Source organism: Cucumis melo, chromosome 3 (assembly GCF_025177605.1).
Source record: "Cucumis melo cultivar AY chromosome 3, USDA_Cmelo_AY_1.0, whole genome shotgun sequence".
NCBI lineage: Eukaryota > Viridiplantae > Streptophyta > Magnoliopsida > Cucurbitales > Cucurbitaceae > Cucumis > Cucumis melo.
This window is the reverse complement of record NC_066859.1, coordinates 26660291-26685940: the sequence shown is the minus strand read 5'-3', so window position 1 is coordinate 26685940 and position 25650 is coordinate 26660291. Positions and strand designations below refer to the sequence as shown.

General features: G+C 33.5%; 3 protein-coding genes and 1 pseudogene across 5 annotated transcripts; 2 read left to right on the top strand and 2 right to left on the bottom strand.

Moving 5' to 3' along the window:
* The first annotated feature begins 2881 nt into the window (after positions 1 to 2881).
* Positions 2882 to 4694, top strand: LOC103488329 (flotillin-like protein 4). The gene is made up of 2 exons (XM_008447021.3): positions 2882 to 3891; positions 3977 to 4694. The coding sequence occupies exons 1-2, from the start codon at positions 2965 to 2967 to the stop codon at positions 4496 to 4498; spliced, it is 1449 nt and encodes a 482-aa protein (XP_008445243.1). The 5' UTR covers positions 2882 to 2964; the 3' UTR covers positions 4499 to 4694.
* A 1763-nt stretch (positions 4695 to 6457) lies between these two features.
* LOC107990713 (flotillin-like protein 3) lies at positions 6458 to 7182 on the top strand (annotated as a pseudogene).
* Positions 7183 to 7389: 207 nt separating this feature from the next.
* LOC103488330 (hydroxyproline O-arabinosyltransferase 1) lies at positions 7390 to 10268 on the bottom strand. Its single transcript, XM_008447022.3, has 8 exons — positions 9559 to 10268; positions 9128 to 9195; positions 8827 to 9028; positions 8629 to 8726; positions 8447 to 8516; positions 8037 to 8108; positions 7821 to 7934; positions 7390 to 7641 (listed from the first exon to the last, which is right to left on the bottom strand). The coding sequence occupies exons 1-8, from the start codon at positions 9958 to 9960 to the stop codon at positions 7582 to 7584; spliced, it is 1086 nt and encodes a 361-aa protein (XP_008445244.1). The 5' UTR covers positions 9961 to 10268; the 3' UTR covers positions 7390 to 7581.
* An 8069-nt stretch (positions 10269 to 18337) lies between these two features.
* LOC103488332 (homeobox protein knotted-1-like 3) lies at positions 18338 to 23612 on the bottom strand. 3 transcript variants are annotated; one of them, XM_051082180.1, is made up of 6 exons: positions 22404 to 23612; positions 21282 to 21402; positions 20064 to 20257; positions 19446 to 19577; positions 19003 to 19139; positions 18338 to 18932 (listed from the first exon to the last, which is right to left on the bottom strand). In XM_051082180.1, the coding sequence occupies exons 1-6, from the start codon at positions 23169 to 23171 to the stop codon at positions 18899 to 18901; spliced, it is 1386 nt and encodes a 461-aa protein (XP_050938137.1). In that variant the 5' UTR covers positions 23172 to 23612; the 3' UTR covers positions 18338 to 18898. The 3 variants fall into 3 exon arrangements, with proteins under 3 accessions (XP_050938137.1, XP_050938136.1, XP_008445246.2); XM_051082179.1 differs by having other exon boundaries at positions 18338 to 18935; positions 22404 to 23585; XM_008447024.3 differs by having other exon boundaries at positions 18338 to 18924; positions 22404 to 23585.
* Between the last annotated feature and the right edge of the window lie 2038 nt (positions 23613 to 25650).

The following is a 25650-nucleotide window of genomic DNA, read 5'->3' as shown; positions in this document are numbered from 1 at the left end:
CTGTTTCTCTTACAAAAGAATTGAAAAGTGATATAATCTGAGCTGGTGAATTGATGCTCCTAAACAATAATTCTAGTCCCTTTCTCAGGGCAGTAATATCTAATATGCTCCAAAACCATACAAATAAAGAATTTTTATTTATTTCTGGTCTCACTTGTCCTCTGCTGTGCAATGCTTATGGAAAAATTGTCTTTTTGTTTTTGTTCTTTTGGATGAGATTGACATACAACACAGGACAAACATAAGTAAATGCAACCATATAAATTATCAAAACGTATTCTCTAAATATTGAATTAAGAAGCAATATGATAAAAACGTTGTCAAAAGGGGAATTTAGTATGTACTGTTCAGCAATTAATTGTTGGGAGTTTCTCTTTTGTTCTTCCGAGAGAGAGTGTTTGATTGATGTTCGCTACAAAAAAAATTTATATTGGTCTTTTTTTTAAAAAAAGACATTTCTTTTGAATTGATTCATCACTAGAAAAGGTGGGATTGTCTTCAAAATTTATATTTGTAATCCATATAAACTTAACATTGCAGGTATCCACAGTTCATTTACTCCTTCCACTTTTAAATGGTTTACATTATAATTAACTTAAAGCAATACCTTAGTTTTATCTTTTTAAAAAGAAAGATGATTGTTCTATCTCATCCTCAACGACATGCCCAACGATACCTTATGTCGTCTTCATCGACATACCATTAATATGGTTAGTTTTTGTCTCATTGTCGTAATTCAATTAATAAACTTTTATAACATATGCATACGATTTCATAGATGATAGACATATTCAATGATGTTATCAATGATAACGAACATTAATGTATTGAGAACTATTCCACGTAACTGAAACTTCAAATAATTGGGAAGTTGCTTGGCAATTTCAAAGGGTTGAAATAAGAACTTAAAACCCAACAGAATTTCCTATGGATGACAATATTTCATCAGTTGAATTTTGGATGATGAGTGAAAATAACTCATGGTTTCGACAATGCCGCCGTTTTCGTTGTTTGAACCCAATATATTCCATTCATTTATTAAACCCCCAACTTGTTTTATTAATTTTATGCCTCATTGACTTGATTGACTTTCTATTTTATTTATATATTCATTCATAATCAATACTTTGATTTGATCAACTTCTTCCTCTCCGTCCTGATAATAACAATAAAAAAAAAATATATCTGACTTCTAGCTCTCTGTCTCCCTCAAGCAAGCTCTCATGATTGATAACTATATATGGAGCTTGTTTCCTCGAAATTTCTCAATCAAGCATGTAACGACATCTCTAAAAAGTTGTAAAACATAGCGAAATTGGAAAATAATAAATTTGATGAACTTCTATCAATAATATAATCTATTAAATCTAAACTTTATTGTGCTTATAAGTTCATTTACATTGTGCAACATGTACTAAAATTTGCACACTAATCGGTATATTTACAATTATTTTTGTAAAAATATAAATATTAGTGAAAAACAACAAATTTGACTTTAAGGTCATGTGAAGAAAAATTGATATAATCAAAATGAGATTTTATTGATGGATGAATTGTAATAGACTTGAACCATAAATATAATTAGATTGCTTTTGATCACATTTAACCAAAACTATAAATGTATCATATTTAATTGTTTATCAAATTCATTATTTTTATAATGTTAAGGTAACAATATTTATAACGATAATAATAAAGATAACCGTAAAGATATTGGATGCCGAAGCTTTATTCAATCAAAACTCATGAGTGTTCACAAAATGTTCAAAATTTGTGACGTTTTTCTTCTTCTTTAAAGTCAACTTTATCCAAAATCACCAAAAAAAAAAAAAAAAAAGCAACTTTCTCATGAGAAATAGAACGAGGATGGTTGTGCTTAGAAAAATAAAAAACAGCAATAATTGTGAAAAAAAAAAACTAATTAGGAAAATGAAATAATTGAGAGATGACTTTATGGATATATCTCAACAAAGTCTTCTCTTAGAAATTTGAAAATGTCCTACAAAACTATATGACACTATAATTATTATTAATGCAACTCCCCCAAATCTTTACAACAAAACTTGCCCCTCAAACAACTCCCTAAAACATTGCTTCTATTTTATATAATTAAACGGCTAAATGACAAAAGCCTTCCAAACTTGTTTTGAGAAAAACTTCAAACTTCAGAAGTTAAAAGATGACATTTTGGTATAATTGAAACCAACTGCTTAGGGATATATTTCATATATCATTTTAAATTTAACCTACTTTTAGTGGACAAACTTCATTTGTTTTCTTCCATTTGTTTGTACCTTAGGAAAAGAAAAAAAAAAAAAATTGCTTTCAGAATTAATCATCCAATAAAAAACTTAGAGAATAGTTTTGAAAAACATTAATATTCCCAAATCCAAATGTATTTGGGAAAAAAACAAAAAACAAAATGAAAAATGTAGAGATGGTAAAGGTAAAAACTTTTATGAAAATAGCAAATATTCTATGCAGGGTTAATTTCAGAGATAACATTTAAAGTTACACAGACATATTCACAGTTTCGAACAAAATTTAGATTTTGAATTTCAAATAATATATAATGTATTATTCACTTTGAATTAAAGTAAGCCATAATTACCATAAATATAAAGATTATGAAAATATGTTACCAAATAGGGTATTGAGCACAATTTCTTATTGACCAAGCTACGTTGAGACCGATTTAAATAAAATAGATACAAACTTAAAAAATTAGATTAAAAAGTAAATATAGATTAAGTAAAGCATAAACATAAATACAAACTTATAATTAAAATTTTTAATATTATTTTAAAAATATGGGAGAAAGGAGAAAGAGTCAAAACGATGTGTCAGTGTGTGTGTGTATATATATTTAAAGATGATGATTTGGGAATAGAAACGAATCAAAATCAAATTCACATTCTTCACTATTCAGAGTCTGAGAAGCATTTCTCAAATTCCGTTGCGATCATGTATAAAGTAGCGAGCGCATCGGAATACCTTGCCATTACCGGTGTCGGAATCGACGATATCAAACTCGCTAAGAAGGCATGGGTTCTCCCCGGCCAATCCTGCACCATCTTCGACATCTCTCCCGTCAACTACACCTTCGAAGTCCAAGCCATGAGCGCCGAAAAACTTCCTTTCATTCTCCCCGCCGTCTTCACCATCGGCCCTCGCTCTGACGACATCGAGTCTCTCCTTAAGTACGCCAAGCTTATTTCCCCGCACGATAAGCTCTCCAACCATGTCAAGGAGCTCGTCCAGGGCGTCATCGAGGGGGAGACTCGTGTCCTTGCAGCCTCCATGACCATGGAAGAGATTTTCAGAGGTACCAAAGAGTTTAAACAGGAAGTTTTCGGGAAGGTCCAGTTGGAGCTCGATCAATTCGGGCTTTTGATTTACAATGCTAATGTTAAACAGTTGGTGGACGTTCGTGGGCATGAGTATTTTTCGTATTTAGGGCAGAAGACGCAACAGGAAGCTGCGAATCAGGCGAAGATTGATGTGGCGGAGGCGAGGATGAAGGGGGAGATTGGGGCTAAATCCAGAGAAGGACAAACCCTTCAGAATGCTGCTAAGATCGATGCTGAAACTAAGATTATAGCCACACAGAGGCAAGGGCAGGGGAAGAAGGAGGAGATTAAAGTCAAGGCGGAGGTTAAGGTGTTCGAGAATGAGAGAGAGGCGGAAGTGGCGGAGGCTAACGCCGAACTCGCTAAGAAGAAGGCCGCCTGGACTAGAGCTGCCCAAGTGGCGGAAGTGGAAGCCGCAAAAGCCGTCGCACTCCGAGAGGCGCAGTTGCAGAAGGAAGTGGAGATGATGAATGCAATGACCATGACGGAGAAATTGAAGGCTGAATTTCTCAGCAAAGCCAGCGTTGAGTATGAAACTAAGGTAAATTTCCCTTTACACACACACTGTTCTAAATTCCCTTTACACACACTCTGTTTTCGTTAAATTTCTCTCACAAATTGAAAAGGTACAAGAAGCAAATTGGGAGTTGTACAACAAGCAAAAGAAAGCGGAAGCTGTTCTGTTCGAGAAGGAGAGGGAAGCTGAAGCACAGAAGGCACTAGCCGACGCCGGGTTTTATGCTCGTCAACAAGTCGCCGACGGAGAGCTCTACGCCAAAAAGAAAGAAGCGGAAGGATTGGTGGCACTGGCGGAAGCTCAAGCTTTTTACCTCCGTTCACTTCTCGAAGCATTGGGCGGCAATTACTCCGCTCTTAGAGATTACCTAATGATCAACGGAGGCCTATTCCAAGAAGTTGCTAAAATCAATGCCGATGCCATTAAAGGGCTTCAGCCTAAGATTAGTGTCTGGACTAATGGGAATGGCGGGCAGGGTCTGGAAGGAGGCAGCGGAGCTGGGAGTATAGCAATGAAAGAGGTGGCCGGAGTTTATAAAATGTTGCCGCCGCTGTTTCAGACGGTTCATGAGCAAACTGGAATGCTACCTCCGCCATGGATGGGAAGCTTGGGTGATTCTTCTCAGAATTGAAGTAGAAAGGTTCGATTTTTTTTTTTTTTTGCTTCAAATCAAAAGACCAAAGAATAAATTGGTGTGAGCAATTTATAATCTTTTAATTTGTGTATTTTGTTATTGAGTAAACAATGTAATTTGAAAGTGCATTCCCAATTCTGTGTTTCTTTTTCTTTTTATTTGGATCGTCAATATAATAGTTTGGGTTTCCTTATTTTTGTTAGCTTTCAATTATTAAAAGAAAAGAAGTTTTTTTTTTTTTTTTTTTAGTTAGCATGTTCTTGGTTCTTAATAAGCTATACCAACTAGTTTTAATAAAAACATGAAAGTTTGTGTGAGTATTCATGAGTTTAGTTAACATTGGTTTAAAGAATGCCTAACTCAATTGTTTGGATATATATGTGAATGCTAATTATTATTATTTTGAGTACAATCTCGTGAAAGAGTAATTTCAACATACACATCTTAATTTCGTGAACACATAATGTTGCATTTATTCGGTAAGTAAATATTAAATGTGTGTAATTTAGGTACAAGTACTAAATACTACTTAAAAGACAAAATCAAAAATAAAAAAAAAAGTCTCTTTTATTCTTCAAAATCTAGTCTTAAAAGTTTAAGTTAAAATTATATTTTAAAAAACAAGAACCCGTTTGATAACTTTCTCTTTTCTTATTTACTATTTCTTGTTTTTCTTTTGTTAGAGTGATAATTGCAACACAAAATCAGAAACAAAAATTTGTTTGATAATCACTTCTTGTTTCTTGGGTAAATTTTCATAACATTTTAATTTATTTTTTTTTTAAATTTAAATATAATTTAATTATGTAAAAAATTATATAGAATTCATTAAAATATATAAAAATAATAATTATAAGACATTAACATTAACAAATACACATAAGTCCCCAAAGTTAATAACTATAATACAATAAATTTTATTAATCATATATTGTTAAAATTTGATTTGAAATATTATTTTTCATTCAAATCAATTGTCTTAAATGATATTAATTCAAATCCACTCAATTATATTATTATTATGTAAATGTTGTGGCAGTAGAATATTAAAAGGGATATTTGCAAAAATAGCAAAAAATTTTATGATAATAGAGTCTATGTCGCTACATTTTCTAAATTGTAAAAGTAGTAAATTTTTAAAATAGATAACCCTCTTATAACTATCTGATAGCCCTTTGATAGATATTTAATTACTTATCATATTTGCGATATACGAAAAATAGGTACTATGAGCTGTTTTTTTCTAAATTCTTTTGTCATTTGATACAATTTTTTCATATTAAAAATAACCAAAATAAATATTTTATTAAAAAATTTATATAATGTAAAATTCTTAACTAAAAATAGTAATTTTAAATTTAAAATTTAGAAAAAATTTAAATAAACATATTAAATATTTAAATTTAGAAAATCAAAATAATATAAAATTTAAATATTGAACAATTTAAAATTCAAAATTAAATTAAAGATGTAAATAGGAAAAAACAAAAAAGAAATATAGCTAAATAAAAAATTAAATTAAGAATTAAATATGAAATATGAAATTTGAAAATCAAATGATACATAAATCTAAATATTAAAAAAATTAAAATTTAAAATTAAATAAAACATATAAATATAAAAAAATAATAGAGAGTGGAAAAAGAAATAGACATATATGTAAAATTAATAATAGAAAGAAAAAATAAAATAAATTAAGAAATACAAAACATATAAATAGGAAAGATAATTATAAAAAAAGGAAAAGAATATAAAATCATCAATGTTAGGAGTTCAACCCAAGACTTGAAGGACACAAATGATTTTGAATCCTAACTCCCAAGCAAAGTGTCAATTAACAATTTTAAGAATGAAGGGAATCAAATCTAATAAAATGGAAACAAAACTAGAAGAAAACTACTCTCATCTAAAATTCTCTGTAATCACTCTAATCAATCCCAAATCACAAAACCAAAAATGTCCTCCATCGTCATTGGTATAGTAATATTGGCCAAGGGATCACAGATGGCGGAAGTTGAAGCAGCAAAAGCAGTCTCACTGAGAGAGGCAAACCTACAGAAAGAGGTGGAGAAGATGAATGTATTGACCATGACTGAGAAGCTTAAGGCTGAATTGTTGAGCAAAGCTAGCCTACGACACCAAGGTGAGTTCTAAATCATAGACAAGAACAACAGGAACAACATGATTTGACATCAGAAGGTACAAGAGGCAAAATGGGAATTCTACGAGAAACAAAAGAAGGCAGAAGCTGAGCTGTTACAGAAACAAGAAAATGCGAGAGGCACAAAAGGCATTGCCTGATGCTAAACTTTATGCTTGCCAGCAAATTGCTGACGGAGACTTATATGCAAAGAAGAAAGAGGCGGAGGGACTGGTGGCACTGGCAGAGGCCCAAGCACTGTATCCCTGCTAGATGCATTGGGCGGGAACTACACCGCTCTCAGAGATTACCTAATGATCAATGGAGGGATGTTTCAAGACATTGCCAACATCAATGCCAATTCTATTAAGGGGCTACAACCAATGATTAGCGTGTGGACGAATGGGAGCGATGGACAGGGTTTAGTGTTCATGAGCAAACTGGAATGCTTCCTCCACCATGTTTGGGAACCATGACTGACCCCAAACAGAATTGAGGTTAATGACTTTGGCCTTTTCCTCTCTCTAATTTTTCTTTTCTATACTAGACTTGTCTGTTCCCTAGTTGTTCTTTTATATATATATATATATATATATATATATATATTATGATTTCAGTTTAGATATTCTACAATATTTCGTTTCCATAAACTGCTTGATTAATGGGTTTTGCCATTGAATTTGGAACAAATATTCAACGTTCGTGATGTATTGACATAGGTGTTAGGTTTCTAATATTCATGAGATGATTGAAGAGAACGCTAGCTATTTATTTTTACCTTAAAACCAAACAACGTTTTACACATTTAATACATTCGCCAATGCCTTTTCCAATCAGATACAAGCTAATCAATACATATTCAAAAAGGTAACTATGTTGTGTAAGAATTGAATCAAGTACTGGTCTCCACGCCTTTCGAAAGTACACGTACCAGACTTTCTTAAGATCCCCAGTTAGGAATGTTTGCTGTGGCTTCATTAACCATTTTCACAAGTGTTACCTGCAAATGCATTTATGGAATATGTTGTCTCAGGCATCACCAAGAATATTAAAATGTATGTAATTTGTCAAATTCGTTACGAATTACTTGATCGGTTAATCATAGTAGACACATATTGACAAGCAAAGGATAAAAAAACATTCCACATCATCCACATGCAAGGGTTATAGGACATATACCACGCTTTCAGGGACGCCGGGTGGTGGCAGGGGAAGGTTTCTAGGAGGAACAACATTATCATATGATCTTTTATCAAACCTCCATTCTCCAATCTTACCGTAAGTCAGTTTTCCCTGTATACCAAAGGTATAATAAGTAGCCATAGACAAAGGTAAGCCATGATGTATAATAGAGGAGAGAGATCGGTATACACATAATCAACATTTGTTTGATACCTTCATATCGTAGTCACAACCATAAGTATAATGGATTATGAACTTCTTGCCCACTTCTGTATCCCATGGGGGCTGTAAAGTGTCAACGTACAATAAGTTAATTAATAGATAAAATCAAAATATTGATCAACTTTGAGAATGAAGGGTCAAATTCTCTCATTTCCTAAGATCACGTGTTTCCTACATCACATCCTATCAGCAACCGGGATTGGATAAAATTTCATGTGGTAGATAGAAAGTAAACATAAAAGTTTTCACAAGGATTTCAAATCGGGAACCCAATTCAAGCTGATTATGTTTCGTGGAGGAAGTATATCTAACAGCAATGAGAATCGATACAAAGGCTATGCTGCATAGCGAAAGATAATCCGACCAAAGAGAAAAGGAAACAGAAATATTTCTCTAAGAACCTGAATCATAAAGTCCTTATACAAGATGTTACCAACACCATGTAGAGCAGAAGCGACAGCATAAGCATACCTACAGTTAAAATACAAGGAGAAGACACATGGGGATCGAAGAAAAGAAAAAAGTAAAAAGACCACACGAAGTGAGAAATATTAAAAGGAAACCTCAAAGAAGAAAGGCTTACATTTCAAGAACCCAACCAAAAGCCTTATCTGTATCAGGATCCTTTTTCATTGCCAAAGAAACATTCATCCAAGTGGGAGCAATTTTCTTGAGAGACTCCTAGCAAAATTTATTCAAAAGAGAAGAGAAAAGTAAGACAGAATGGCGAAAGTTGAGAAGAATGCTAAATGTAATCACTTAGAATCATGATATTGCATACCTTTCCAACAATAACAGGTGAATTCCCTATTGGATCAATGTTGGTAATAGGACCCTTGTCCTCAGGAAAGAACTTCCGTAATTGACTCTCGTATTTCTTGGGTTCGATGTAAAAGAATGGAAACGCTGCCCCAAGCCCATCCTTAGACAAATTTGGTATAGGCTTGACAATAATATGATCCGGCTCTGACATGAGTATATAACTGTAAAACATAATTTTAGATCAAAACATTCAGGCTAAACTCAAAGTAAAAACATTATTGATCTATCAGTTAATTAGAACAGAAGAAAGCTCCCCCTACTCTTCCTTGATGTCCGCTTGTTGAAGCCATTGCACAAATGCCCACGGTCTGTTGAGGACAATGTAGCCCTGTAACAGTTTCAAACCACAGAGAAGGCAATTTCAGCTCCATGAAAATGGAACCCAGAGACGGTACTAAAAGCAAGACAGGAAATTTTGAATTCAATTAGAGACGTCGCCCATTGGGCGTCATTTCATTAGCCAAGGAGTTTGCCATAGTAGAAATTCACTGCGACCCCTTGCTTTCCTAAGGCGAATTCCTTCAAACAGGTGTAGAGCATATATAAAACCACAGATAGCACATAACAAAATCAGAGATGAACACTTCCCCTGAGATTCTCAAAGCTTATAATAGAACACCAGAAGCAAAAACAAGCCCACGCTCAAAAGTCAACCCCGTAAATAATAGAAATCAACCAAAGAAATTAGTACCCGATCCATTCCCGCCGGCAGAGGCTGAGCAACGAAGGTGGGGATCTCGTCCATATACTTGTCGGGCTTCCCCGAATGCAAGATCCTGGTGAAGCCACCCATTTCAGAATTAGGTCCGTCCTTGAACTTCTTGAACCAGTAGTACATGATCCGACACTGCCAAGTGTTGTACACCGAATCCGACGCAGTAACTGCCGTATGGAAGAGTCGTTTGGAAGAAGAAGTTTCTGATCTATCCAGGGGCATCTTAATCACGGGGTCCACGGTAATTGAAGATGAAGATCTTGATGGACCAGGAAGTTCTTGCTTGAGAGGGGCATTAGCAGAGAGGATAATGTTGTAAGTAATTAGAGCTACCGAGAAGGTTACCAGAACCAAGAAGAACAAATTCCCACAACCCATATTAGGATTCGTCTCCAACTTGCTGGAATTCAACTTAAATGAATTTGCCCATCAAACTCCCCTTGGAAGCGAAGACAGAATAAAGGTAGGAACTTCAAGTTTGAGAAAAGTCGTCGCGCCCACGCCTAGAAGGGAGTTTATTGAAGAAATTTGCTGACCAAAGTGGAGCGTTGGATTAGTTTTTTCTGGTGAAATTATATAATAATATCTCATAAGATGAAAGTTTGGATCTTTAAGCGGGCGGCGGCTGGGAATGTAGAAGACAGAAGTAAACATGGAGGCAGCCCAGTTCAGATTCTTGGGCCATTGCAACTCCATCCGTAGCTCTTTTTTCCTTTTCTTTTATTTTTTTTTCTTTCCTCCTGCTCAAATTTTGGTACCTTAAAATATAGGAGTGGAAGATAGAATCCACTAATACTGTCTATTAGATTACCAACATGACTTTATATTATTAATTCCAACAATTTTAGTTTCTTAATATGTCGAAAATTTTGATATTTACTTCTTTCTCTGGGTTGTATGAGCTCATATATTCCTTCTTCTTTCTTCCTCTTCTTCCTTCTTTCTTCTTATTATTATAAGCACCAAAGAGCGATGCAAGCGATACTTATTCATCAAATTGGTAAAAGCAGTGAAAGCATTGTGGCCATGAAATGGGAATGGGCTGCTCTAGAAAGTAAGTATAATGAGCCTATAATGCTTATGCTCACTTCCAAAGCCCATGCAGTCCATTTTCAATGCCAACAAAAAGACATGCTTTGCTTTCTAGTTGAAGATTCAATTCAGAACGACTAATTTGGTATTAAAGACAAAATTGATATTTTCTCGCCAACTTAGTGTCACCTTGGATTTGATGACTCAACAATTCTTTGTTGCATATTTAATCAATAGAAAAATATATATTACTTTATGCATACATGCAGTAGAACATATTTCGTATAATATAAACTAAGAAACAAGTTGAGATTACTTGATTTTCAAAGTGATGAACTAATGTAGTATTTATCACCCATACTCTAATGTTTAATTAGTGAGCACAATCTTGATGTATGCTTGTCCAATCCACAGTTTCTAAGGAGTATGTGTAGGATGTTGGAAGAAGAAACCTTTCACTATTAGGCCATAAATAAGAGAAAAATATAACACATAAATTAAAAGAAAAAATCAGAAACTCAATAGTTATGAAAAAAACTCTAAATCGAAGAAAAATCATTAAAAAAAGACCTAGGTAAAAAACTACTACAATCACACAACAATTTCTATCTGCCTTCGATTATTAGCAGAAATTACTCTCAAAACATTTGTGTTATCTACTCTGACACACTCAAATTGAGATGATTTTATTGGAAATTTGAAATAAAAAGATATGCTATCCCTTTTGTGGAGTCTATCACTAAACTAAATAATAATAATAAAAAAAAAAAAAAAAAAAAAGAAAGAAAGAAAGAAAAAGAATAAAAATGAGAAATGGGAACCGTACACAGAATTCTCTATCCTATTGTGATAAAAAGATTTCAATGTTTGGTCCACAATCTGAGTAAGCAAAAGCAAGTTGGAAAAATAAAATTGACCCAAAACTTGGATTTTGAAAGGGGTGAGAGAGTCAGAGTCCAAATAGAGTGACTCACCCCTTGGATACTTTCGACATTTCCCCTAAAAAGATCCGACGCGGATTTGACACATTAATAATCCCCACCCCCACCCCCCACCACGGTTTCCACGCTGTTTCTGGCGCCTCTCCAAACTAAATACACAATCCTTATCCATTTCACTTCTTTTTCCCTCTTCTCCTTTTTGCCCCCAACCTATATATCCACCCCCATTTCCATCCATCCCTTTGCTATTATTATCTTCTACTACTTACTCAGTACTCACACTCACACTCACACTCACACTCACACTCACTCCCACCAACAATGTTCTCTCCTTCATTCTGCTGTTTCCACCCCTCCAACACCCCTAAAACATCCCCCTGTTCCTGGCTCAAATCCACCGCCCTTGAACTCTCTCACTTACTTCGCCGCTGCCGCTATTTCCTTGCTCGGGTTGCTCGTCGCCGGACAAACTACCTTGCCTCCGCTGACTTTTCCTACGATTCTTCCAGTTATGCCCTTAATTTCGACGACGATTGCCGTGACGACCATCAGTTCCCCTTCAGAGATTTCACGGCTAGATTCCCCCCGCCCCTCAAGGACCGTCTTCCGGCCGCTACCAAATTCGCCGGTTCTCATCATGAAATCCCCATTTCCCTCTCTCGTTGATTCATTATACCACCGATTTTGAGATTTTTGTTGTAAATTCCCCCCCCCCCCCCCTACTGCCAGTGGAATTGTAAATATCATATCATATATATACATGGTAATTTCTTTTTCTTTTTCTTGTTTTTCTTACTTGGGTGTTGATGAAATAAATATTCAAATCGTTTTCTGGAATCAAGTTTCATTTTTACCTTTCCATCTTAGAATTATAATCCCAATAAAGGCACTTTTTTTTTCTTTTTTTTGAGGGGGGATGATTGGGGAAAATCTATTTTCAATCGAACAACAATCTTGACTCAAAAGTGGAAAATGTAATTGTATGAACAAATGTATTATTATTATTGGTTAATTAACACGTTGATTAATTTTATGCTGTGGTTATATTTACGAGGAAAATTGTATCTTAAACTTATATTCTCTAGTTAATTACAGAAAACGCTATTATTTTATTTTACTCTGTTTTCATCATGTGGGGGTGGTATTCCATTAAATATAAATTTGAGATTATGTTTCGCTTAATAATGACAATTATAATACAATAAAAATCTCTATCTACGACATGGAATGGCACTATCTCACTTTATTTATATATATTAAAAATTATAGAGATAAAATTACAGCTATCATAACTCAAAGCATAAAAAATATCGATTTAATAAGTCCAAATACATCAAGATCAAATTGATGCTTTTAATTAAGGGGTTAATTGTATAAGTTTTGTGTTATTTAATTGGGAGAAATTTTAATCGGACATTTTTCTTTATTGTTAGATTATAAATTAAAGATTTTGTGTCTATTGCCATTTGTCTTAAATTCTTCACATCGTGAGTTATTAACAGTTATAGAAAAATAAGTGTTTTTCTTCTTCTTTCTTCTTTTTTTTTTTGACAAAAGTGAAGATTTTGTTTTTGTTTTTAATTATAACTTTTTCAAAAAAGAGAGAGTTTTGATGGGAAAATAAAGCGAGGTTGTCTTGAGAAACTTTATGCTATCGTTTTCCTTTATTCTTATTCTTTCACAAACCGAAAGAGCAAAGTGCACAGTAATATTATCTGTTGTATTTTTTCTTTCATAGCATATTTGAAAATTCAAAAAGTAAATTTAACCTTTTTTTTTCTCTTTTCTAAAGAGAACATATTAGTGACAAAAACTCCGTATAAGAAAAATACATATTAGTGACATAACTAACTATAACTTTGTCGAGAGAAAGGAAAAAAAAGTGAATTAAATTACAACCTAACTTCACTTTTTCCCTATGATGTTATCGCACCATATTTAAGTTAAAGATTAAAATATCAATAATGTTACCCATATTAAGATTTTAATATAATATCTAATAATCAAGTTGTTGAAAGAGTAGAAACACAATTACTATACTACAATTATATTTTATTTTAAATAATATTTTATTTAAAATAAATAATATTTTATTTTAAATAAAATATTATTTAATATATATTATGATATGATATTTTAAAATTAATATTAAAATACAAAAATATGGAAGGAACCGATGCTTACTACCTGTATCTAAATGTGTCCTAAGTTTTCTAATATGAACGAAAGAGAGAGACGAATCTTTCTTTTTTTTTTTTTTCTTTTTAAACAAAGAGTCAATGTCTGGGTGATGTCAACAGTGATGTCAATATTCTTTTGTGCCCTTTTCGAGTGGATATCATTTTATAAAATTATAAATATTTTGGTAGTAAAGGAAACAAAATCCATCCAATATCTTTATTGTTCCTTTTTCTTTTTCTTTTTCTTTTTCTGTTAAAGTAAATCAAATGTTAATAATAAATCGTGGGGTTGGTTTGGTTTCAACTTTACTCTAATATTTTAATTTTTCCAATTAGAGACCTAAGACAACTTAGACATCTAATTTCCCACAGAAATTATTAATTGCCATTAACTAATCTTTTCTTTTTAATTTATGTTCAACAATAATGTCTACACAAATCCAATGTGTTGATAAAATTAAAAAAAAAAAAAAAAAAAGGATTTACAATAAGAAAACTAATAATAAAAATCCAAAATGATTAGAAAATTTTGTGAAATTAGATGAGGAGCAGCCGACAAGTAAAAAAGAGAAAGGAGCGTAAGCCACGTAACATAATGTTTAGGGTGAAGTGGGGCCTTTGATTGAACGATTGTATAGAAATAGAATCCCTCTTTGTTCTCATGAAGTTGAAGTATACTAATCACCTCTCTAATGTATTCTACCATCAATTTTCAATATCATCCTCTCTTCCAATACTTTGGGTCAAACAAAAATTTCATACTCCAAATTCAATAATCTTGTTTGAAATGTTAAATCAACCAAATCTATTATATCTTTAAAGTCAAATACTTCCTTTAAAATAACATTTTGATGAGTAGATGTAGTAATAGTCATTTATAAGCGATTTGATGACTCTTAATTAAAATTAATTGAACACATTAAAAAACTGAGTTGAAAAAAAAAAAGAGAGATTGATACAATTGTTTGAAAACATTGCCATACATATCATTTATTACTCTTTAGATGTATTGGATTGATTACATAAGTAGAACTTGATTAAAAGATAAATGAGTGAATAATCAAACATTAAAAGAGTAATAATTAACATAGGTAGATCACCAAACAAAATGGTGGGTTGAGGATTCCTTAGAATGGAAGGATGATGATGTGTGGTAGTTAAAAAGTCGGTGTGAAAGTTTGTAATTTAATTAATAAATCAACCATAAACCCTAACTATTATTGTTAATTATTGCTTTTTAGATATTCTAAATTTTGGCAACACCAAATTGAGATAGAAAACAATGACCTAAATAACCACAAACACTCCCCCACGATTTAACTCAAAATTATCAATATGAAAATATCAAATTATAGTATAACAAAAAATGTTCCTATCTTTTAAAAGAATGTGATAAAATTTGATTAAGATTGATAGCGTCTTCTAAAAAAGAATATCTTCCTCCACGCGTTTGGTTTGTATAAATATTACCTTTATTCTTAGATTTGTTTGAAAAATATGATGGGACGTTTTGTTATAAATAGTGTATGTCCATTTAACTCATTTAAACAAAATCGAGAATTCTAAGCTTCAATTGTTCAAATTCCTTTCTTCCACCTTTGATCGTATATGCTCCACTTAACTTAACTATTTCCAAACTTCCAAGTGCACTTCGTCTAAATTAAAATCATTGTTAGTAAATTGAATCTTTTTATAATATATAATAATATGGATATTTTACCTAAGTTCTTACTCGTTTGTCAAATTTGTAATATATATACATACTAGAAAAATCACACTTGTAAAGTTCTTTTATTCAACAAAATCAAAGAGAATTGAAATTCTAACATCTAATGTTTTGATTGATGAGTTTAACGTCTAACATTTTTATGGATGAATTAGTACTTTAACATCGTATCAAAATAGTTTGTCCATGAAATTTTATCTTTGAACTCTTGCAATCTTATTTTTTCTTCAATTAACATTAATTTTTACGAATTATTTTAGGAAAACATTTGATGATCGATATTTTCTTTGATTGTTAATACTTTTGGGTCTATAGATAATTTAACATACACCTTTGATATTTTAAAGAAAGCAATCGTGTTGGGTGTATATTCCAAATAATTTGTGGGGAGGCAAGTTGGAGTAATGATCACACGATAATATTTGCGAAATATAAATATGGTTTAATTGAGAATAAAATAGTGTTCAAGTCTTTTGTACTGTAAATTTAAGATTAGAATTTTAGTTCGAGTATAATTCTAAGTGTATGTGTTGTAAATTTTAAAAAATTTATTCTATATACTATAAGTTAGTATATTTTTTAAGATAAAAATCACCCGCGCTCTTTCTCGTTTCATAAGATGTAGAACCCTATTTAAAAGTCTTTTATGTTATTATTTAACTAACTAAAGATTAAATTTAGACTTAATATAACGATAGTTTCAAGATTTGTTGAAAGTTAGGAGAAAAAAAAAATCTAAACATTGATAGTATAAAGACGAAGATAAATAAGACCTAAAGTCTTACAAGTATAAAATACTATAACTTTTAGGTCGTTAAACTAACCACTCGGATCTAAGTATTTCAAAGTTAGTTAATTCCATGAACAAAAGATAGGTTCAAATCACTTTTAAATTTTATATTCTATATGTATTTCAATTTTGGTTTATATATTTTCAAGTGTCTAATCTTAGTCCATATTTTTTTAATAAATGTTAGATCAAAGATTTACTAAAATAGAGATTGAATAATAGTGAAAAAGAATAATATTGAGATAGAAATAAGAATATCATGTGTTGTATAATAGATAGGAAGAGAGGGGTCCCATATAGGGCGATGGAGATTTGGACAATTGCAGGGAAATCGTAAGACACAAGCCATTTTAATGTTGTAAATATAAAATCATAAACATTGGGGCATACCAAAACCAACATTATGATATTTATGATATTAATTGTAACAAAATTAATCTGTAGTTACCAATATATTTATATTATAGGCTACATGTGGGCGGGGGGGGGGGGGGGGGGGGGGGGAACAAAAACATCATCTTCCTCAATCACACCGTCAATCAACAGGCCCCACCCACTAATCAAATGCTCTTGATTTCTGACACGTGGACCCCATAATGTTTGTATCCAAAGAAAACCCACACCCAATGACCGTATGCGACATGCGTTGGCTGGCGAATTCTGATTGGTCTTCTTCATGTGTAGCTCTCTCACTTCAGTATCCTTTCGTCTCGGATTCTAATTCTATTATTTCATTTGTGCTTTCGCTTCTTCAATGGCCGCTCAAATTTTATTCTATCCTCTCTCTCTCTTAATCGCTCCTTCGAACATTCTGCTTCTTCCACAATGGCTTCTTCTTCTTCTTCTTCTTCTTCTTCTTCCGCCATTGATGGAACCTTGCGATCGGAGGATGATCGGATCGAGGAGGGAGAAGATCTTCGTGATGAAGAAGTAGGAGGTTTTTCGTATTCTTCATGTGGATGTTTCTTCGGATTCGGATCCAGACTGTCTCGTGTTCGAGGCGGGTATTTACCGCTGCAATCGAATCGGAAGAGCGAAGAAGTGAAGCAGCAGAGTTGGATGATGAAGAAGGTGAAGAGATTGAACGAGATTATAAAAGCTATGGCAGGGCGGAAGTGGAGAAGTTTGATTAATGGAATAATTAACAAGAGACGGAGTGTGAGGTTTCAGTACGATCCGAGGAGTTATGCTCTGAATTTTGACGAAGGGATGGAGGAAGAAGGACGCCGTAGTCTCCAGCCGATCGGACTGGGGATTGGAATGAACAGAAACCAAATATGATAGATATGCTTATTGGCCGGTTCGACACGTTCCATCTGTTGTTGTTCTTCATCATCTTCTTCTTCTTCTTCCCATTGTCATTTTTTATGTACATTGCTTAATTAAATAATTAGTTGTGCTAATTCTTTACGTTTTCACTTAGATATCCATTCAATATATAAATATTTCTTCTTTATATAAAAGAATAAAGATTAAATAAAATTACAACGCACTACAATACAAATTATATATCTATTAAAGTTGGATGATGAAAAACACACATAAACACCCACAAAAGACTGATTTTAGACTAGAGAAAGTAAACATCAATATCATGTAAATATAACATTGAGAGTGAGATTTAGTATCTTTCCATTCTTTGTATATGCATATGAGGTTTGGTCGACCTAAAGCATCTATTATTGGCTAGAGGTCAAGATTCAAATTAATAAGATGCATATTCGATTTTCAATATATGTTTGGAGTGGTAAGTTTTGCTCTTTTGGTGTGATATTATGTAAATATAATTGCTAAAATCACATTTTTTTTTCGCGCACACTTGTAATTATGATTCAAAATGGTTTTTACAACGCTAACAATAATTTTAATCAGTTTTGAATCACTTCTCTGAACATTGTCTAACCTACAGCCTTCGTGTTTTTTTTTTTTCCAAAGTGACAGAATTATATAAGTTGATATTTTGATCAAATGTTATACATAAATTAAACAGAAAAGATTACAAATTCAATTCTTTATTTCACATTTGGCAAAAACAAAAGAAAAATCATATTAAAGTCTCTATTATATAGTTGTTAAAGTATTGATATAACTAAATTTTTTCTGATGAATTAACTATGATCAATGAACAACATGTCATTGATTAATTTTGTGTCAAATACATATATATAATGTAAAAGCTATGTTTTGACATATTAACTACAGCTTCAAATCAATCTGACGAGACGTGTTAAGGAAAGCTATAATGGCTAGTATAGTATGAGTTGTAAAGGAACCATACAAACCTTATTACACTATACATCTATTTTCCTCACCAAGAAAAATTCTTCAACATCTCACTAAACCAAGTGGAAAACACCCAATTCAGTTCTATAAAAGCCTTCAATATTTAAATTCTAATCTTCCGTGTAGTAGTTCAGTTGCATCCTCCTCCATTCACATTCCTTTCACCATATATATATATATCTAAAAATGGTTTAACCTTCAACATCAACATTGCTGCTGAACCCCAAAACACACGATGATTTCCAATTTCATTCGATGCTTCAAATCTGTTTGATCTATTCCTTTAGCTTACAACTTGATATCGAAGGATCGAGGGGGTTCTTTCCTCTTTTTGTTGTTTTTGCTTTCTTTCATCAAGCTAGAGCTACGGATCGTTGCCTGTTGCTTCACCTGCATTACTTCTTTTTCAAATCAGGTTAGAGCAATGGCACACAAGTTCTGGAGTAGCATTTCGTTTAGTAGCTATACCTTTTGCGTTTAGTCTTCAAGTTTGTTGAGGTTGAAGGATTTGTGTGCCAATTCCTCTTCCTTTGGTTAATAAACCAGTTATTTATCTGCTTTAATTGAAGACCAGTTTCCTGAACCAACTTTGCTTTATCTTCCTCCTAAAAACAGGGAAATAAAAGATCAATTCAAGAATAGTTGGTTATTTTGGGAATACAGCTTCACAAGTACTAGGTACTTTTTCGCCCATTTAAGGATTCCATAGAAGGCAGCAACTCATTACTAGTTTGGTAGCTTGAATATGTACTTTTTCTAGACGCCTGTACTCTAAGGGAATTTTTTAATGACTTAAAAATACTTTCCCAAGTACTAGAAGGTCGTATCAAACCGACCCTTAACGTGTTTATGAGGCTCATAATTGACCTCACCTATGGAAAAGGAAGAGAATCTATAACCAGCATACTCACAGTTGGATATGGCCATTTTGAATGTGATTGCCACCAAGCTTTTAAGACGGACGTGGTGTCACCAGGAAGTTTACCTGCTCTCCTTTTTCGCAAGATCTCCTCCCTTATATCTACAATTTTCTCCTTGTATCCCTGTTAAAAGTAGAGTTAGTACTTTTGTTAGTCAAAGATACAGAATAATTAAATTTCATTATATTCCTTGAACTCTTATTTTGTGGCTATATTTTAATCCATAAACTTTCAAAATGTAAATTCATTTTGACCCTTGCACGGCTTTTCCATTTTAATCTCTAAACTTTTAGATAGACTACTTAGTTCCCAAGCTTTTTCAAAACTATTTTGGTATTTGTTTTGTTTTCCTTTTCATCTAATTTTCTCTAACCTAATGCTAGTTTCTAATCAATATAGCCTGAAGTCATGCTCATATAGTAACATGTAACAATAAAGACTCAAACCTATACCAGATTGTTATAAACAAAATAAAATAGGATCAAAATAAAGATATAGAACTAAAGTTTAGGAATCAAAATCGAACAAATATAGTTCAAAACCAAAATAGGATTTAAACCCTTAGAAATGAACAAAAACGTGTGTGTGAGAGAGAGAGAGAGGACTCACATTCTTTAGTTCATGCTTCAATTCGTGCCTCACCCTTTCCATCAAGGATCTCTCACTCTCTGTTGGGATAAGGGGACCAAAATCCATAGTATCATGACCCTCCAAACTTCCATCAAACAAATTAGCATCGCTATCTATTTGGTCTTCGTCATCATCAGACATTGTAGCACCCGTACCTACACCTGGTGAAACGCCTAGACAAGGAAAATGCAGAAATAATTATAGCTTTTACAACCAGCACATGTTAAATATACCATAACTAACACAACCCTTGACTGGAAGAATAAGCATTCTAAGTTCTAACCATCCAAATAGAAATAGTCATCGGGTGTTGGCTAATAAACAAAATAACGAGTAATCATTTCCTTGGTTGAAAAATTTAGGATCATAAGGATCCGCTATTTCTTTTAATCAAAATCACAGAGAAATTCTGATGCTAACACAAACAACCAAAAATAGGATCTATTCTATGCTCTTCGAATTTAAACTACTGGTTTGAGTCATACCATGTCTTTTTTAATAAACTGAAGTAAAGTTGCACCTTTTGATATCGTAATTTTCAGCATACGGTATATAAACGAGTGGCCCAATGTTGCAATAAAGGGAACTTCCTCAAAGGTCAAGAGCCTATGAGCGGTTTCAAAAAACTCTAAGCTTGCCGATGGGGCATGGTAAATAAAAGTAGTCAATATCGATTTACAATGACCACGGGATACAAAAATAAGGGTGGGATGATCATTGTAAGCCAAAAGAACCTCGGAGGAAAACTAAAGAATTCACAGGTTTTAAAATCCAAATAACAGGACAATTGACTTCATTCCATCAGTTTTCCTCCGGTCCTCCAACAGGAGGAAGGCTATCTCCGTATTTCCTATTCCAATATATCAAATAATCAAAATCGTATCTTGTATTCCTTTTGTAGTCTCATAGAATATATGGCACTGGAATTTTTCAATTTGCATCATTTAAAGAACATCTGTCTCACTAGTTAACAAGTCTTCATGTATAATTGTAAACCATCTAGGGCTGACAACTTACAAGCATTATCCTGAAGAAATATTAAAAAGGAGGAGAATGAAACTTTTACTCGGTAAGAAAAGCAACTGCTAAATAGAATAACCAACAAGCATGCAACACATTGAATAAACTTTTCTCTTTATTCTCCTTGTTCTTGCTTTATCTCTTTCAATCTCTTTCACTCTTATAGTTTGAAAATACCTGTCAAGCTTTGCAGAGATTGCTCAATTTCCCAGCAGGCATATACTGCTTCCATTGCATGGACACGGACATGTTGCTGGAGTTGTTCTTTAAAAGAACAAAGTAATAAAACATAATGCGTCTGCAGCATAGAGAGATGAAAAATAGTGAGAAATTAAAGTAGCATCATTAAGCTGTCAGCACCAAACATCTGCAATGTACCACGAGTAACAAATGAATTCATTCAGCACTTCAAATTCTTCATTTCAATTTTGAGAAATCCATCCTAGACAAATATCTTGCAGGAAATAAATTATCTCATGCAAGAAGGTTGAGAAAACAAAGCATGATCTAGTTTGAGAACTGAAATGGAATCCAGAAGAACAACATTAAAAATAATTTCCCTTCAAGAGTCAACTGCTACAAGAAATTGAATATAAACATCATGAAACAGCATGAAAGGAAGAGCTAGACACTGATAATACAAAAAATACACGTTTACTAGAACATGACGATGGCAAAACAGTACAAGCATGAATTATATCCTGAAATTGACGGATAATGGAGTGAAGCATACAGTTCAAGCAATGGGTTTCTGGAAGAAAGAAAAAAATGAACTCGTAGCGTTAGGAAACTTCCTCTACGATGAACCACACGATTCACTTCAAAAATGTAATGGCAATCGGCCAATCACTCGCTTACAAAGCCCTAGTTTTCAAATCGAAAGGGGGTTGGTAATTCACCCAATCTCAGAGCTTAAAATCACCAGAAATTGTTAATTACAAACATTTCGTTATCAAGAAGAGAACAGTAATCCAATAGCTGGATTCAAAAGGCAAATCCCCCAATTCGATGAAGTGAAAGAGATGACAACTGGGGGAGTCTCTGTAATGCAGACATCCCTTTTTCTAGGGAAGACCGATGCCGGAAGACATGCTAGATTCTGCCAAGAAGAATGTCTTTCTCGAATCTCTAAAACGTACTGAACTTACAAAGTAGAAAATAAAGAAATGAAGATACTTACAAAGTGCAGACAGAGAAATAATTTAATAATCTTTCTCAAACTCAGAGAACAATACGGTCTCCCCAATCCACTGTATGAAACAATCCATTAAAAAAAAAACAAAAAAAGATGAAACGTACCATGAACTGATCAAGCTCTTTTCCATTGCTGACTATGGACTGGGAACCGTTGCCCAGCGACGAGTATTTCGCCGCCACATTCTGAGACCGAGAAAGCTGAGAATCTATTCTCGGCAACTGATCCACCGGCGTTGCGATCCGGAGGCAGGCGACATGAGCAGTGAGCAGCTGCTCGTAAAGAGGATGCGCCAGAATTTCAGCCTTAAACCGCGCATTCTGCCAATTCATCGCCGCTTCTCCACCACGAGCACCTTCATTACAATCGCTATCAACCGCCACATCGTCGCTGTTATTCACACCCTCCCCACCTCCACCGCTGCTGTTGTTCTTCAAATCATCCGATTCACGCGATAAAGTCGCAGTAGCGCCAATCATAGCATCGGCAGCATCGGCGACGTCATCGATAACATCACTTTGATTGCGATGAAGGATCGGGCGGGAAAGCCATTGACCGGACGAATTGGGAGCAGTCGTGTGAAGATTAAGAAAGTCGGTGTTGACGTTATCCGCAGCGGTCGTCGTGGTCTCACCGGAGTAGTGAGAATGAGGGGTTTGATTCCGAAGTAACGCACTATTCAACCAATTGGGAGCGCTCTGAAGCGGATTCTCAGACTTAGAACCATCGCCAGCTGTAGAGTGATCCGTAAGTTGATCAGATAGAATCGAGCGCAGAGTGTTATCAGAAAGCGGCTGTTCCGATTGCTGCTGTTGAGGCTGATTCGCGTAATGGAGAGGAAGTTCCCGAGAGAGCTGGTTGCGAAAAGCCATAAAAGTCGCAGCCGGTAAAGGAAGCAGATGCAGTCAAAAATTATAGAGCCATGGAGGAGGGGAGGGAAGGTGTGGAAACAGAGAAAAATGAAGAGATACAAAGTCGAGTGTACTGTACAAAGGTATCTTCAAGAACAGAAAAGGAGAGACATGGGAAGCCTCGGGAAGATGTGGAATTATACAGATTAGGAAAGGAGTGAAAGCACCGGAGAGGGTAAGGCGGTTTTCAGATGAAGAAAAACAGCTCGGGAAACTGCTAATTGTAAAACGGCAGTTTGGTTCCCTCTTGTTTTTGTTTGTAAGTTCGGATCGGAGATTGGGAGGATTCCTTTTTATCTCTCCCACTGCCACGTAACATCCGCATCACCTAAAATTTTACTCATAAATCTTCATAATTTCTGTACTTCATCCATCAACTAAGATTTTCCCTTTCTTATATATTTCATTGTTCTTTAATTATTTTTTAAACTATGTATATACACACTCATAATAATTTCTTCTATATGGTTATATGGTTCAATTATTATTTTATTTTAATTTGTTCCATATGTCTCCATTCCTACTATTTATTGACTTTCACTCTTCACGCTTCCCCATCAAACTTTTAAAAGAGATTATAAAATTAAAACGCAAGATGAACATTTTGTCATTTCTTATCACCTCTCCATAACGATGTTATAAACTAATTACTTTCTAACCATCTTATCACAAATGAGGGAGATCTCAAAAACCATCTTTCCATGTTAAAAGAGTCACTATGATATAAAGCTAGAGTTGGTATGACATGGACAACATAATTCTTCTCTCCATAAAATGGTTTGTAATCTACGAGTACAAACTAACTAATTACATTGTATTAGATAATACACTTAGATATTACTCTATCAAAATTTGTAGTTATTAGTACCTATCAAGTCAAAAAGCTCCCTCTCAAAAGAAAATCTTGTCGATTAAAAAAATTCTAATACGATTATTAGAAGATTAAATATTTTAGTTAGAGTGTCGTACAAGATGATGGCCTAGTGAAGACAAAACTATTTATTGACTAAATGGGTAGTAGTTGCTCAGTTGTTGAGGCAATATTCAAGCAAGATAATAGAATTTGTCCACGTTATAAACTATGGGGATTTATTATTATTATTATTATTATTATTATTATTATTATTGTTATTATTATTCTGTAGACTTTAGTTATTTCAAACAGTGAACGATCATCTTATTCAAATTGTCAAGTGGTAGGTACAATTTATGTAATTTGGGTTGCTAACATAGATAGGAGTGATGAATTTAAAATATGGTAAGAAATTGAGGGGGAAATAATAAAGGAGTATTCTCAAGTGATTTAGTTTTAATACTAAAATATTAGGGATTTGATTGGTGGAATTAAGGTCTCATAATATGTCAACAAACTGAGTTTAATGTGGTTCAGACTCCAATATATAAAACAGAAAAGTACTCTCCAATGGAACAGAGGAGCATTCTCTTTGTCCAACAAACACTCATCCTTTCTCCACCACATCTTATAACAAAGCTTTCTTCTTTTTTCTTCCACCAATCTCAATTTTCTTTACCTATCATCTTTAATCCAAAGAGGTTAAAGATTATATTGTTTAAAGTAAACATTTCAATATTATGGCTAGTGTAGAAATTATACATGGGTTTATCTTGGATAAGGATAATTAGATTAGTATAAAGATTAAAGGTGTAAGGATAGTTAGATACTTAAGAAGTTACTAGTAGTTATCGTGTAAGCATGGATTACTAGTAGTTATTACGTAAATTACTAGGGTGTACACCTTGTTATAAATGGAGGTAGGTTATTCTGGGGAGTGATTTAGGGTTTGGGTAAGAGTATTCAAGAGAGAGGTTCCAAGTGTCTTATACATGGGTTTATGTTGTATTTTCTTATAGTTCATTATAATAAATTAAGATATTGTCTTTGCTAGCAAATGTTCTAACAAAATTTCATAGAAGAGTGAAAAATAATTGAGACATGAAACAATGTGACAATAAATTAAAATGAAAATTGAAATTTAAACACTGTTCAATCTCGTTCTATATTTAATCCAAAATTTATCTTTTCATCCATAACTATTATAATATCTACTCCCGAGATGATTGTTGAAAAATGTGAATATTTTTTAGATGATAAATTACTTTTTGTAATTTTTTTTATTTTTTATTTTTTATTGTTTTGAATGTGAATTTTGGAGCGAAATTGAGTTGAAATGTAAAATTGAATAAGAAAAAGGGGAGAGGGGACCATAGGTTGCACTAATTCAGTCTCCACCAATTTGTTTTTTGTGGGAGGGGAGGGGAGGGAAGGACAGAGAGACTAAAGAACCTGCGACACGCAACGTGTCTCTCTCTCTCGGATCACCCATCTCACCCGCACGCCTTTTCTATACTCAACCTATCATCCTCCTCCACCTCTCTTACTCCCCACCCTCCCTCTTCCTCTTCCTCTCCCTCTTTGTTT

What these genes read in the sequence shown, in the direction of transcription:
- LOC103488329 (XM_008447021.3), top strand. Translation starts at nt 2,965, where the DNA reads ATGTATAAAGTAGCGAGCGCATCGGAATACCTTGCCATTACCGGTGTC. An exon ending in GCGTTGAGTATGAAACTAAG is followed by an intron (nt 3,892 to 3,976) that starts GTAAATTTCCCT and finishes CAAATTGAAAAG; the next exon opens with GTACAAGAAGCAAATTGGGA.
- LOC103488330 (XM_008447022.3), bottom strand. Translation starts at nt 9,960, where the DNA reads ATGGGTTGTGGGAATTTGTTCTTCTTGGTTCTGGTAACCTTCTCGGTA. An exon ending in TGCCGGCGGGAATGGATCGG is followed by an intron (nt 9,196 to 9,558) that starts GTACTAATTTCT and finishes AAACTGTTACAG; the next exon opens with GGCTACATTGTCCTCAACAG. An exon ending in CCGGCGTCCCTGAAAGCGTG is followed by an intron (nt 7,642 to 7,820) that starts GTATATGTCCTA and finishes ATGCATTTGCAG; the next exon opens with GTAACACTTGTGAAAATGGT.
- LOC103488332 (XM_051082179.1), bottom strand. Translation starts at nt 23,171, where the DNA reads ATGGCTTTTCGCAACCAGCTCTCTCGGGAACTTCCTCTCCATTACGCG. An exon ending in ATCTCTGCAAAGCTTGACAG is followed by an intron (nt 20,258 to 21,281) that starts GTATTTTCAAAC and finishes TTCCTTGTCTAG; the next exon opens with GCGTTTCACCAGGTGTAGGT. An exon ending in TGAAGCATGAACTAAAGAAT is followed by an intron (nt 19,578 to 20,063) that starts GTGAGTCCTCTC and finishes TACTTTTAACAG; the next exon opens with GGATACAAGGAGAAAATTGT.